General features: G+C 44.0%; 1 protein-coding gene across 3 annotated transcripts; it reads right to left on the bottom strand.

The window, feature by feature from the left end:
• Positions 1 to 3,159: 3,159 nt before the first annotated feature.
• Positions 3,160 to 6,990, bottom strand: LOC112223508 (leucine-rich repeat-containing protein 18). 3 transcript variants are annotated; one of them, XM_024386563.2, is made up of 5 exons: positions 6,820 to 6,990; positions 6,593 to 6,653; positions 6,096 to 6,174; positions 5,116 to 5,245; positions 3,160 to 4,512 (listed from the first exon to the last, which is right to left on the bottom strand). In XM_024386563.2, the coding sequence occupies exon 5, from the start codon at positions 4,506 to 4,508 to the stop codon at positions 3,741 to 3,743; it is 768 nt and encodes a 255-aa protein (XP_024242331.1). In that variant the 5' UTR covers positions 4,509 to 4,512; positions 5,116 to 5,245; positions 6,096 to 6,174; positions 6,593 to 6,653; positions 6,820 to 6,990; the 3' UTR covers positions 3,160 to 3,740. The 3 variants fall into 3 exon arrangements, with proteins under 3 accessions (XP_024242331.1, XP_024242332.1, XP_042161386.1); XM_024386564.2 differs by lacking the exon at positions 6,096 to 6,174; XM_042305452.1 differs by lacking the exons at positions 6,096 to 6,174; positions 6,820 to 6,990 and having other exon boundaries at positions 6,593 to 6,716.
• Between the last annotated feature and the right edge of the window lie 7,168 nt (positions 6,991 to 14,158).

The raw sequence follows: 14,158 nt of genomic DNA, 5'->3' as shown, positions 1-14,158 counted from the left end.
GCAAGCAATGCTGTACAGTAATTAAGCAATAAGGCCTTAGGGAGTGTGGTATGTGGCCAATATACCACGGCGAAGGGCTGTTCTTAGGCACGACGCAAAGTGGAGTGTCTGGATACAGCCCTTAGCCGTGGTATATTGGCCATATACCACAAACCCTGAGGTGCCTTAATGCTATTATAAACTGGCTACCAATGTAATTAGAGCAGTAAAAATATGTTTTTTCATACCTGTGGTATACTGTCTGATATACCACTGCTGTCAACCAATCAGAATTCAGGGCTAGAACCACCCAGTTTATAATACACATGTAGCCTTCTTGTGTCAATGCATGTCCTTGTACAGAATTGGAATATGCTGACTAGCGCTACTGCTAACTCTCTACAAATGGGAATCCAGAGCTTTGCTCTCAAGTTAAATATTCATCAGAGGAGGCTGGTGGGAGGAGCTATAGGAGGATTGGCTCACTGGAATGGCTGGGATGGAATAAATGGAAGGGTATCAAACACATCAAACATATGGAAACCACATGTTTGACCCGTTCCGTTCATTCCATTCCAGCCATGACAATGAGCCTGTCCTCCTATAGCTCCTCCCACCAGCCTCCTCTGATATGAATAGTTTAACCTAAGTATATTTTCATAATGGATACGTGTGGTAGTTGTTGTGAGATTGTCTTGGCTGTCTGTTAAAGGTGTGATGACTTAGAATGACTTATTGATTTGCAGTGTGTTTAAGAATCAGCCATCCATTCTTATGGGGGTGTTTGGCAGTGACTGTATTGACAGCAGGCTTTGCAGATCTACACCATTCGTTTCTACAGTAAAGATTTTTTTGATGGTTGACACTGTGCCAAACATAGTATTCATTATATTCAATGTAGCGTTAGATGGAATGCTGGGGACTTACACTTCATTAAATATCTGGCATCTAAAGAAATGAATGGGTCATTTACAAACAGGTGTAGACTAAATTACTTCACAGATTGTTGTTATCCTGACAATTATTTAGGATGCGATGAATGGAAATCTGGGTCACATCTGGGGTGGGCCCTTACTGTAATGAATGATGTAATTGAATTCGAAAATGAAAACCTATAACCACTGTTTGGGCTATTCCAGTGCCAGTCATTCTTTAATCTTCTTCTAAATATTTAATACTATATATTCAGTTATACCAGAATACAGACATCTGTGGTAATAATTTGATGTGGGAGGTGGACTCCAACCACGCTGAGTGCATTCTACAGTCATAATTGACCAGTGAAAAATCCAATTGGGGCTTATTAGTTCAAACCTGTAACGTCTGTAGAGACAAAGTTGATTCCCATGTGCCCCTGCAGCCCCCGTTCTCCCCGACACAATGCCTAAACCCCCATTACCCTGTCACTGGCAATTAGCAAGGGCCATCATTTCATCTGCTAATGGATGTGATGGGGAACATTCTGACAGCAGAGTATGCACTGGCTGCCACGTATGTCTGAATGATGAGTGTTAAAGTCCATCACACACACACACACACACACACACACACACACACACACACACACACACACACACACACACACACACACACACACACACACACACACACACACACACACACACACACACACACACACACACACACACACATACGGCTTCTGCTCCACTGCATTCTGCCAGCCTGACTGACGGAGTGAGTGTGTGCATGTGTGTGTGTGTGTACTGGTGCATTGATTTCCTATAGCGCTGACACAGGGGTGAGCAGGGTGTAAAGCAAAGCATGTTAGACTGCTCACCTGTGACAAGGCTGCATGGAGAGAACACAGAAAGGAGGATCTTATAAGATACCACCTCTTAACATTGATAGTGACCAGATCTTATAATGGTCAGATCAATACTGTGTAGTTTCTGTTGGCTAACTAGTTAATCTATCGATTTAGCGTCTTTATCTTCTTGTTGACTCAGCACTTCTCCGGTCAGCGTCAGCCCCAGGCAGCCGTATGGTAAATACGGTGTAATGTTGGAGATGGTGATGACCTTGTGTCTCAAGGGTTTATTAAAATGGAAGATAGGGTAATAGCGAGGCTGTTCCACTGAGGTGTGTGCACAGACCTTATCAAGCCGTCACGGTTGGTGCAGAAATGTGCTGGCAGTCTTTGCCAGCCTGGTCCCAGATCAGTTTGTGCTTTTGCCTACTTCACTGTCATTGTCAAGCCAAACATAAAGTACCAGTCCAAAGACTGGACACACCTACTCATTCAAGGGTTTTTCTTAATTTTTTACTATTTTCTACAATGTAATAATAGTGAAGGCATCAAAACTATGAAATAACACAAATGGAATCATGTAGAAAAAAAAAGTTTAACAAAACAAAATATATTCTAGATTTTAGATTCTTCAAGGTAGCCTTTGCCTTGATGACAGCTTTACACACTCTTGGCATTCTCTCAACCAGCTTTACCTGGAATGCTTTTCCAACAATCTTGAAGGAGTTCCCACGGCTGTTGGAACCAAAAATCTCAAATTTGGACTCATCAGACCACGCAAGTCTCTTCTTCTAGTTGGTGTCCTTTAGTAGTTGTTTTTTGCAGCAATTTGACCATGAAGGCCTGATTCTTGCAGTCTCCTCTGAACAGTGTATGTTGAGATGTGTCTGTTACTTGAACTCTGTGAAGCATTTATTTGGGCTGCAATTTATGAGGCTGGCAACTCTAATGAACATATTCTCTGCAGAACAAGGTAACTCTGGGTCTTCCTTTCCTGTGGTGGTCCTCACAGGAGCCAGTTTCATCATAGCGCTTGATGGTTTTTGCAACTGCACTTGAAGAAGTTCTTGAAATGTTCCGTATTGACTGACCTCCATCTCTTAAAGTAATGATAGGCTGTCATTTCTCTTTGCTTATTTGAGTTGTCCTTGCCATAAAATTGACTTAGCTATTTTCTGTATACCACCCAAACTTTTGACTGGTACTGTATATTTTTGCCCTAGGTTTCCAATTGTCTGATTCATCCCCCCTTCCTCTCCCCTGTAACTATTCTCCAGGTTGTTGATGAAAATGAGAATGTGTTCTCAGTCAACTTACCTGGTAAAATACAAAATAAAAACTATGTCTGGGATGTTGTTGTCTTGGGCCTAGTGTGATTCCTTACTAGAACAGAGGAGACAGATAATCAGATAAAGAATGAGAATGAAGTCATATTTATTAAGAGAAACATGTGAAATGATTTAGAATACACCAAATGAGAATACTGTATAGTGAAGCTAAGGCAGGTTTTCTTCTAGTAGTTTGTTGAAGAACATTACAGTAGTCCAAACTCTAGAGGGTGGTAGAGTAGAACACTTATAAAAATAAAAAAAAGCTGTGGTTACGGATGTATGACTGTAACTTCTGTCATGTTTTTGTCTACCAGAATTCCTGATATGCTTAATATACATTGTTTGTAATAAGCAGCTATTGCAATGGAGCACCTGGACTGTTCTCATCCTAAATAATCTGTCATTGGTGACCTTCTGATGATCATGGAGGACCTGGTTCCTGGTTCTGTCTTGGTGGAATAGAGCTTCCCGGAAGTAACTTTTTTTGTAGCATGTTAGGAATACGTACGCAGCAGATTAGGATAAATAATGTATCGGGTTAGGAGTATTAGGTTAAGGTTAGGAAAAGGGTTAGGGTTAGCTTAGAGGCTATCCTAACCTGCCATGAAAAGTCACTTCCGGTCATAGCTGTACTCCATCTAGTCACAACCCTGGTTCCTCAATCACCTCCAGGTGGCCTGGTCCTCCTGCGCCACCGAGTTGGGTGTGATCAGGCCGGCGAAGATGGACCTCCCATGAGCAGGGGCTCTGCTTAGCCTGCTGTCCAACCTCTGCCTGGCATCTTTGACCTTCTTGAGGCAGGAGGCACACAGGCAGCTCTCCCTCACCAGGTACAGACATTCCACCCTCTGGATGGGGTCTATGCCTTTGTCATCCCCTGAGGGGATTGGGTTACACTTCAGGTTGATGCTCTCAAGGTGGGGCAGGTTGCGGAGGCACTCGGGCACCCGGGTCAGGTGGTTGTTGAACAGACCCAGGTGGCGCAGCTCCTTGAGGGCTGCGATGGAGGACGGGATGCTTTCGAGGAGGTTCATGCCCAGGTTGAGGCTCCTCAGCTTCTGCAGGAGGCCGATCTCGTTGGGGAGTCCTATACTGCTCAGTAGGTTGTTACACAGGTTGAGGCTGTATAGGTTCTGGAGGTGCCCGATAGCTTCCGGAATGTGGTCCAACTGGTTGCTGTGGAGATCCAGCCAGCGGAGGTTGACAAACTTGTCGATAGAGTCAGGGATCTTCTTGAGCATGTTGCGGCTCAGGTCCAGCTCGTCCACATCACACAGCTTCAGGATGCACTTGGGAAAGCTGGCGATCTCCATGTTGCTGAGGTCCAGCCGACGTTTGCCATCCACGGTCAGCTTCAGTGCCAGCTTTGCCATCTTCAGGGTGATCTTCCGGCCTTTAGGCTCTTTTGACTGCTTGTTGCCCTTGGCCATAGTGCTTGAATAAATAAAGGAGGTGCAACTTGTTATGAGTTTAGTGTTTAACAAGTTTGATTAAAGGTGGTTTCCTTGGTTAAGATTTAACCTGTTCCATCAATATGTTATTCCGTTTTCTATGGTTCTAACTACTTCAAGGATCGTAACAAAGCTCTTAATTTCTCCTTTACACATGAAGTAGACAGTAGAACAATGGAATTACTAGTAGAACCAGAACTTGATGTAATAGATATTGTCATAATCCCTTGTATCCATGGCAATAGACTTGTCTCACTGTAACTAAGCTCATCACATTACAGCTAAGGACATGACACAGCCGGCTGTTTGCCACTGTAGCAGAGAATGAACATGCACCTTGACCACAACAACTCTCAATCCCACCTTTCAGTAGAATAAAAGAGTGAATAGTCATTGATTTGACTGTATAGCTTGTCTTTAACTGAACAATTATAAATAAGTTTCACCGATTCTCACATTCCCCCTATTTAACCTAACCTCTTACAACACTGACATCAACACTAGAATCTACTGTATGACTTTTCATCAAGTTTCACTTGTCCTGAACTTATAGAATAGAAGAAAAATATGATGTTTTGTTTCTTACCAGCATTGGAGTTAGTCCACCACCCCCAGATCAGTGCAGAGCCAGAGAGGGTGATATCTCCAGAGCGAAGACACAGGAATACTCTCCCAAGGTACGGCCGTGTTTGTCGAGGATCATTCCATCTCCCTGGCTGTGAATTATACATAAGAGCCACCGAGAGCCATGTAAATAAAAACCAGGAAGTGCATCGCTCCGACGTTTTTAAGTGGACGCAGCTGAGGCCCTGTGTTTAACTGTCAGCCTGGCCTGGGTGCACTGTGAGTGCTGCAAGCTTTGTCACGTTTTTCTTTGTAACCAAGCAACTGAATTTGGTTTATAACTAGGTCTGAGGCCTACAGGGAAAGAGCTAGTCTACTGTTGTTGCTGTTAATACCTTACTGTGTACATTCTGTACACAGTTAGCATACAGTTGAAACTCAGAAGAAATAAGCACAAATAAGCCTGTCATGTTGAGACATAAATGGTGGAAAATCTTAGACTATTTTCGTGTTATATTCTCATATTTCTCAAGTCATTTACTGCTACATTTACTTCCATGTACATATAAGTACCTAAGTGGGCCCTCATCCTACATGTTTTCTTTTACTTGGAGATAAAGAGATTGATCTTTGGCTATTGGAAGCTCTAAGAGAGCAATGTAATTCAACTTAAAGACATCAAGACGGAGTCAAAAGTAGGGCATATAAATGAACTAGTCCCCTTCGATCTGGTCCCCTTCCCATGTTTGTAAATAGCATAGACTATGACCCACATCTCAGACTTCGCCCGATTAGTGTTATGAAATCTGTCACATGGTTCATAAGATACCTTAAAGCCACACACATACCTTATAGTGACATTACTCAACCCTGTCAACAAGTGTATTTTTAGCCAGATGGGTATTTCATAACACATTCAAGATACACTAATCTCAGTCAGTATCATTTAGCGCCAATAGATGGCACCATGATAAGGGGTGATGGAAAATAAATGAATGTTACCTTGATCCAAAACTTCAGCAGCGCAGATTTGTGTAGAATTCTTACCATTCCATGATTTGGTATTCTACTGAGAATGGTTCTAAGAATGGAACAGGTATTTATGATGTCACTCACTGCTGTAAATCGATACATTCTAAATCTATGGTCAGTCTTATTTGCATGTAAATGAAATATTTGGAGGTCATTGTTGATAGAGATGTAATCTGAAGGAGGACTAGCAGTATAAAAAATGTTATGAAAAGTAATAACGTCTCTGGTGCTTGAAAATACTTAAACGTACCTAATAAAGCACACATTTCCATCAAATCTGTGCTCTTGACATTTACCATGGCCGTTGGAAATGTAATTGGTTTGACAACTGAATCTGGTGTCAATAAAATGTAAGGGTATAGTTTACCCTAGCCAGTTAGACAGTACCAACTTTGCTTCAGTGCCTGAATTTAACATAGACCATATGCAAATGTATGCATGTAATGAAGACAGACAGACGTACTGACCTACTTAATTGAGCGAGGCACACTGCACCTTGAATAGGCTGGATAGATTACGCTTGATGATCTGCAGAGCGAGAGAGAGAGAGAGAGAGAGAGAGAGAGAGAGAGAGAGAGAGAGAGAGAGAGAGAGAGAGAGAAATGGTGTTCCAAAAAAGGACCAGTTGCCAGGACCATGAATAGAAATTGCATCTAGACACCGTTGCCCTAGAACACACAAAAACTATACATACCTCGGCCTAAACATCAGCGCCACAGGAAACTTCCACAAAGCTGTGAACGATCTAAGAGACATGGCAAGAAGGGCCAAAGGAACATAACATTTGACATACCAATTAGGATCTGGCTAAAAATACTTGAATCAGTTATAGATCCCATTGCCCTCTATGGTTGTGAGGTCTGGGGTCCGCTCACCAACCAAGAATTCCCAAAATGGGGCAAACACCAAATTGAGACTCTGCATGCAGAATTCTGCAAAAATATCCTCTGTGTTCAACGTAAAACACCAAATAATGCATACAGAGCAGAATTAGGGCGATACCCACTAATGATCAAAATCCAGAAAAGAGACGTTAAATTCCACAACCACCGAAAAGGAAGTGATTCCCAAACCTTCCATAACAAAGCCATTACCTACAGAGAGATGAACCTGGAGAAGAGCCTCCTAAGCAAGCTGGTCCTGGGCGCTGTTCACAAACACAAACTCACCCCACAGAGCCCCAGGACAGCAACACAATTAGACCCAACCAAATCAGGAGAAAACAAAAAGATAATCACTTGACAAATTGGAAAGAATTTACAAAAAAACAGAGCAAACTAGAATGCTATTTGGCCCTAAACAGAGAGTACACAGCAGCAGAAAACCTGACCACTGTGACTGACCCAACATTAAGGAAATCTTTGACTATGTACTGTGTGCATAGCCTTGCTTTTGAGAAAGGCCGCCGAAGGCAGACCTGGCTCTCAAGAGAAGACAGGCTATGTGCACAATGCCCACAAAATGAGGTGGAAACTAAGCTACACTTCCTAACCTCCTGCCAAATGTGTGACCATATTAGAGACACATATTTCCCTCAGATTACACAGAACCACAAAGAATGTGAAAACAAACTCCCATATCTATTGGGTGAAATACCACAGTGTGCAATCACAGCAGCAAGATTTGTGACCTTTTGCCATTAGAAAAGAGCAACCAGTGAAGAACAAACACCATTGTAAATAAAACCTACATTTGTTTATTTATTTTCCATTTTGTAATTTAACTATTTGCACATCATTACAACACTGTATATAGACTTAATCAGCTAGAAAGATGTGTCGGCATCTAGTAATTGACTCTGGCCCCCTCCCAGTTAGGGGGAGTGATGAGCTCTACAGCAGAGTCTCACAACTCAATCGCTGGTTGAAAACTGTTTTCTGCCCCTCCCAAAAGATAGAATTTGTAGATAATTGGCCCTCTTTCTGCGACTCACACACAAACAGGACCAAGGCTGACCTGCTGAGGAGTGACGGACTCCATCCTAGCTGGAGGGGTGCTCTCATCTTATCTACCAACATAGACAGGGCTCTAACTCCTCTAGCTCCACAATGAAATAGGGTGCAGGCCAGGCAGCAGGCTGTTAGTCAGCCTGCCAGCATAGTGGAGTCTGCCACTAGCACAGTCAGTGTAGTCAGCTCAGCTATCCCCATTGAGAACGTGTCTGTGCCTCGACCTAGGTTGGGCAAAACTAAACATGGCGGTGTTCGCCTTAGCAATCTCACTAGGATAAAGACCTCCTCCATTCCTGTCATTATTGAAACAGATCATGATACCTCACATCTCAAAATAGGGCTACTTAATGTTAGATCCCTTACTTCAAAGGCAATTATAGTCAATGAACTAATCACTGATCATAATCTTGATGTGATTGGCCTGACTGAAACATGGCTTAAGCCTGATGAATTTACTGTGTTAAATGAGGCCTCACCTCCTGGCTACACTAGTGACCATATCCCACGTGCATCCCGCAAAGGCGGAGGTGTTGCTAACCTTTACGATAGCAAATTTCAATTTACAATAAATAAATAAATAAAATAAAATTACCTTTTCGTCTTTTGAGCTTCTAGTCATGAAATCTATGCAGCCTACTCAATCACTTTTTATAGCTTCTGTTTACAGGCCTCCTGGGCCATATACAGCGTTCCTCACTGAGTTCCCTGAATTCCTATCGGACCTTGTAGTCATGGCAGATAATATTCTAATCTTCTAATCATAAGTCATTTTTGGTGACTTTAATATTCACATGGAAAAGTCCACAGACCCACTCCAAAAGGCTTTCGGAGACATCATCGACTCAGTGGGTTTTGTCCAACATGTCTCTGGACCTATTCACTGTCACAGTCATACTCTGGACCTAGTTTTGTCCCATGGAATAAATGTTGTGGATCTTAATGTTTTTCCTCATAATCCTGGACTATCGGACCACCATTTTATTACATTTGCAATTGCAACAAATAATCTGCTCAGACTCCAACCAAGGAACATCAAAAGTCGTGCTATAAATTCACAGACAACACAAAGATTCCTTGATGTCCTTCCAGACTCCCTCTGTCTACCCAAGGACGTCAGAGGACAAAAATCAGTTAACCACCTAACTGAGGAACTCAATTTGACCTTGCGCAATACCCTAGATGCAGCTGCACCCCTAAAAACGAAAAACATTTGTCATAAGAAACTAGCTCCCTGGTATACAGAAAATACCCGAGCTCTGAAGCAAGCTTCCAGAAAATTGGAACGGAAATGGTGCCACACCAAACTGGAAGTCTTCCGACTAGCTTGGAAAGACAGTACCGTTCAGTATCGAAGAGCCCTTACAGTTGCTCATCCTATTTTTCCAACTTAATTGAGGAAAATAAGAACAAAAAGCAGCATTCCTCAAGAGAGGATGGCTTTCACTTCAGCAGTACTGAATTCATGAACTTCTTTGAGGAAAAGATCATGATTATTAGAAAGCAAATTACGGACTCCTCTTTAAATCTGCGTATTCCTTCAAAGCTCAGTTGTTCTGAGTCTGCACAACTCTGCCAGGACCTAGGATCAAGAGAGACACTCAAGTGTTTTAGTACTATATCTCTTGACACAGTGATGAAAATAGTATTGGCCTCTAAACCTTCAAGCTGCATACTGGACCCTATTCCAACTAAACTACTGAAAGAGCTACTTCCTGTGCTTGGCCCTCCTATGTTGAACATAATAAACGGCTCTCTATCCACTGGATGTGTACCAAACTCACTAAAAGTGGCAGTAACAAAGCCTCTCTTGAAAAAGCCAAACCTTGACCCAGAAAATATAAAAAACTATCAGCCTATATCGAATCTTCCATTCCTCTCAAAAATGTTTGAAAAAACTGTTGCGAGGCAACTCACTGCCTTCCTGAAGACAAACAATGTATACAAAATGCTTCAGTCTGGTTTTAGACCCCATCATAGCACTGAGACTGCACTTGTGAAGGTGGTAAATGACCTTTTAATGGCATCAGACCGAGGCTCTGCATCTGTTCTTGTGCTCCTAGACCTTAGTTCTGCTTTTGATACCATCGATCACCACATTCTTTTGGAGAGATTGGAACCCCAAATTGGTCTACACGGACAAGCTCTGGCCTGGTTTAGATCTTATCTGTCGGAAAGATATCAGTTTGTCTCTGTGAATGGTTTGTCCTCTGACAAATCAACTGTAAATTTCGGTGTTCCTCAAGGTTCCGTTTTAGAACCACTATTGTTTTCACTATATATTTTACCTCTTGGGGATGCCATTCGAAAACATAATGTTAACTTTCACTGCTATGCGGATGACACACAGCTGTACATTTCAATGAAACATGGTGAAGCCCCAAAATTGCCCTCGCTAGAAGCCTGTGTTTCAGACATGAGGAAGTGGATGGCTGCAACTTTCTACTTTTAAACCCGGACAAAACAGAGATGCTTGTTCTAGGTCCCAAGAAACAAAGAGATCTTCTGTTGAATCTGACAATTAATCTTAATGGTTGTACAGTCGTCTCAAATAAAACTGTGAAGGACCTTGGCGTTACTCTGGACCCTGATCTCTCTTTTGACGAATATATCAAGACTGTTTCAAGGACAGCTTTTTTCCATCTACATAACATTGCAAAAATCAGAAACTTTTTGTCCAAAAATGATGCAGAAAAATGAATCCATGCTTTTGTTACTTTTAGGTTAGACTACTGCAATGCTTTACTTTCCGTCTACCTGGATAAAGCACTAAATAAACTTCAGTTAGTGCTAAATACTACTCCAGTGCTAGCCTCCCTACACTGGCTTCCTGTCAAGGCAAGGGCTGATTTCAAGGTTTTACTGCTAACCTACAAAGCATTACATGGGCTTGATCCTACCTATCTCTCTGATTTGGTCCTGCCGCACATACCTACACGTACGCTACGTTCACAAGACGCAGGCCTCCTAATTGTCCCTAGAATTTCTAAGCAAACAGCTGGAGGCAGGGCTTTCTCCTATAGAGCTCCATTTTTATGGAATGGTCTGCCTACCCATGTGAGAGACGCAAACTCGGTCTCAACCTTTAAGTCAGGAGTGTGAAGGTGAACAGAAAGGCTCTGGAGCAACAAACCGCCCTTGCTGTCTCTGCCTGGCCGGTTCCCCTCTTTCCACTGGGATTCTCTGCCTCTAACCCTATTACAGGGGCTGAGTCACTGGCTTACTGGTGCTCTTTCATGCCGTCCCTAGGAGGGGTAAGTCACTTGAGTGGGTTGAGTCACTGATGTGATCTTCCTGTCTGGGTTGGCACCCCCCCTTGAGTTGTGCCGTGGCGGAGATCTTTGTGGGCTATACTCGGCCTTGTCTCAGGATGGTAAGTTGGTGGTTGAAGATATCCCTCTAGTGGTGTGGGGGCTGTGCTTTTGCAAAGTGGGTGGGGTTATATCCTTCCTGTTTGGCCCTGTCCGGGGGTATCATTGGATGGGGCCACAGTGTCTCCTGACCCCTCCTGTCTCAGCCTCCAGTATTTATGCTGCAGTAGTTTATGTGTCGGGGGGCTAGGGTTAGTTTGTTATATCTGGAGTACTTCTCCTGTCCTATCCGGTGTCCTGTGTGAATTTAAGTATGCTCTCTCTAATTCTCTCTTTCTCTCTTTCTTTCTCTCAGAGGACCTGAGCCCTAGGACCATGCCTCAGGACTACCTGACATGATGACTCCTTGCTGTCCCCAGTCCACCTGGCCGTGCTGCTGCTCCAGTTTCAACTGTTCTGCCTGTGATTATTATTATACGACCATGCTGGTCATTTATGAACATTTGAACATCTTGGCCATGTTCTGTTATAATCTCCAACCGGCACAGCCAGAAGAGGACTGGCCACCCCACATAGCCTGGTTCCTCTCTAGGTTTCTTCCTAGGTTTTGGCCTTTCTAGGGAGTTTTTCCTAGCCACCGTGCTTCTACACCTGCATTGCTTGCTGTTTGGGGTTTTAGGCTGGGTTTCTGTACAGCACTTTGAGATATCAGCTGATGTACGAAGGGCTATATAAATACATTTGATTTGATTTGATTAACATGACATTTATGTTTTTCTTTATTCTTTTGGAACTTTTGTGAGTGCTATGTTATTTGTACATTTTTATTGTTTATTTCACTTTTGTTTATTATCTATTTCACTTGCTTTGGCAATGTTAACATATGTTTCCCATGCAACAAAGCCCTTAAATTGAAATTAATTGAGAGAGGGAAAGAGAGAGAGAGGATGAGGGGGTGGGTGGGGGGTTGTCCACAGGTTTTTTGGGTTGTCCATAGACAGAGACCAAGCTAGACAGATCCCCCAGGTCATCGTGTCTTTCAATGGGATCCTGTTTCTGGTCCCCAGGAGGACAGCACATCACAATGGCCTCTTGTTTACCTGTGTTCAGTCTGTCATCCTCCCCTGTAAAAAGAGCTCTGCTTTACTTGACGGGTGATGATTCCTCTGTAACAGCCAGACAACCAGTTGAGTATAAACACACATACCTGCATTTCCTTAACTGGTGTTTTAACTAACCTATTCATTTAGTTTTTAATGGGTTTATTCGACTCATACACACTGATTCTACTTATTGTTTCTTTCAAGAAAACCCTCCAGTAGCTGACAATGTCAAACACTGACACTCAGCAATCAATCATACTGGGTTATCTACTGCTGCGATACTAGCACATTGGCCAAGTGCTGAGGCTGGAATGCTGGACACAACGGCTGCATTTAGACAGGCAGCCCAAATATGATACTTCTTTCACGAATTGGTCTTTTGACATCAGCTCTGAAAAAATATCTGCTGTGAAAAAATCTGACATAATTGGTCAAAAGACCATAATTGGTCAAAAGACCAATTAGTGGGAAAAATATCCGAATTGGGCTGCCTGTGTGAACACAGCCATTCGTGTTCACACCCTTGTTAGCAGGACGTCCATCCTGTCCGGTCTAGCTTTCCTACTCCCAACCCTGTGCCAGCTGACAGTGTATGTTACAGCCTCTCGGTTTTCTTCCTCTGTTATTGTGTAACTGCCCTATTGGGTATGTCTCGCCCTGATCTGTTTCACCTGACTTGTTTCCACCCCCCCCCCAGCCCCCATCCGAGCTTCCCCGAGTTCTCCAAGAGCCTCCGGAGACTGCCCGATTCACATCTTCCCGAGCCGATGCAGCTCTGCAGGGCCAGGCTATCTCCAGCCGAACGTGTACGCAGACTTGAGACCCAGAGTTGTCTGTATTGCGGTACTGCCGGTCATTATGTATCAGCCTGTCCCTTCAAGAGACCTAGCTCATTCGTTGGAGTGAGTACTCTGGTGGGCCTTAAAGAAAAATGTCCGTCTCCCCTTACTCGCCCCCCTCTCTGTGCCATCCTGCGGTGGGGTGACCAGTCCAAGTCTCTCCAGGTATTCATTGACTCGGGGGCCGATGTGAGTCTCATGGACGTTAACCTGGAGTCCGAGCTGGGCATCCCCACTCAACCCCTCTCCATTCCCATGGGCATTAGAGCGCTGTATAGGCGCTCTATAGGCCGGGTCACCCACCAGACCCCCCCCCGTCAACCTACGAGTGTCGGAACCACAGCGAGACGATCAAATTCCTGCTGGTTGCCTGGGCTACTGGTGCCATCGTGGGCTGGAGCCCGTCCTGCCACACTCATTGCCTGAAGTCAGCTCTGCCTGCCCCGGACCTCTCCGCCAGCTCCACAGAGTACCAGGACCTCTGGGAGGGGTACAGTAAGGGGCCACTTCGCTTCCGCTGCACCGACCAGTATCCAAGAAGGTCAAGCCTGAGGCGCTGGCACGCCACTGTAGTGCCGCGGCTACATCCCCGGAAGCTGAGACTTTTCCTCCCCGCTCCAAGATCATTAGCCCCTCTGCTGTTTGTCCTCTGTTGCCCCGTACCCACCGTATTTTTCTTAACTTGGCTCTGTCTAGAGTCAAAACCTTGTCTGGTTCGTCCACGGAGCAGTACCTGGTTGACTGGGAGAGTTATGGCCCAGAGGAGAGGAGCTGGGTTCCCGCTAAAGACATCTTGGACCCGGCCCTCATCGCCAACCCCCCCTCCCGCCA

Source organism: Oncorhynchus tshawytscha, linkage group LG24 (genome assembly GCF_018296145.1).
Source record: "Oncorhynchus tshawytscha isolate Ot180627B linkage group LG24, Otsh_v2.0, whole genome shotgun sequence".
In the NCBI taxonomy this organism is placed as follows: Eukaryota; Metazoa; Chordata; class Actinopteri; order Salmoniformes; family Salmonidae; genus Oncorhynchus; species Oncorhynchus tshawytscha.
The sequence above is the reverse complement of the archived record's forward strand: the minus strand, read 5'-3'. Positions and strand labels throughout refer to the sequence as shown.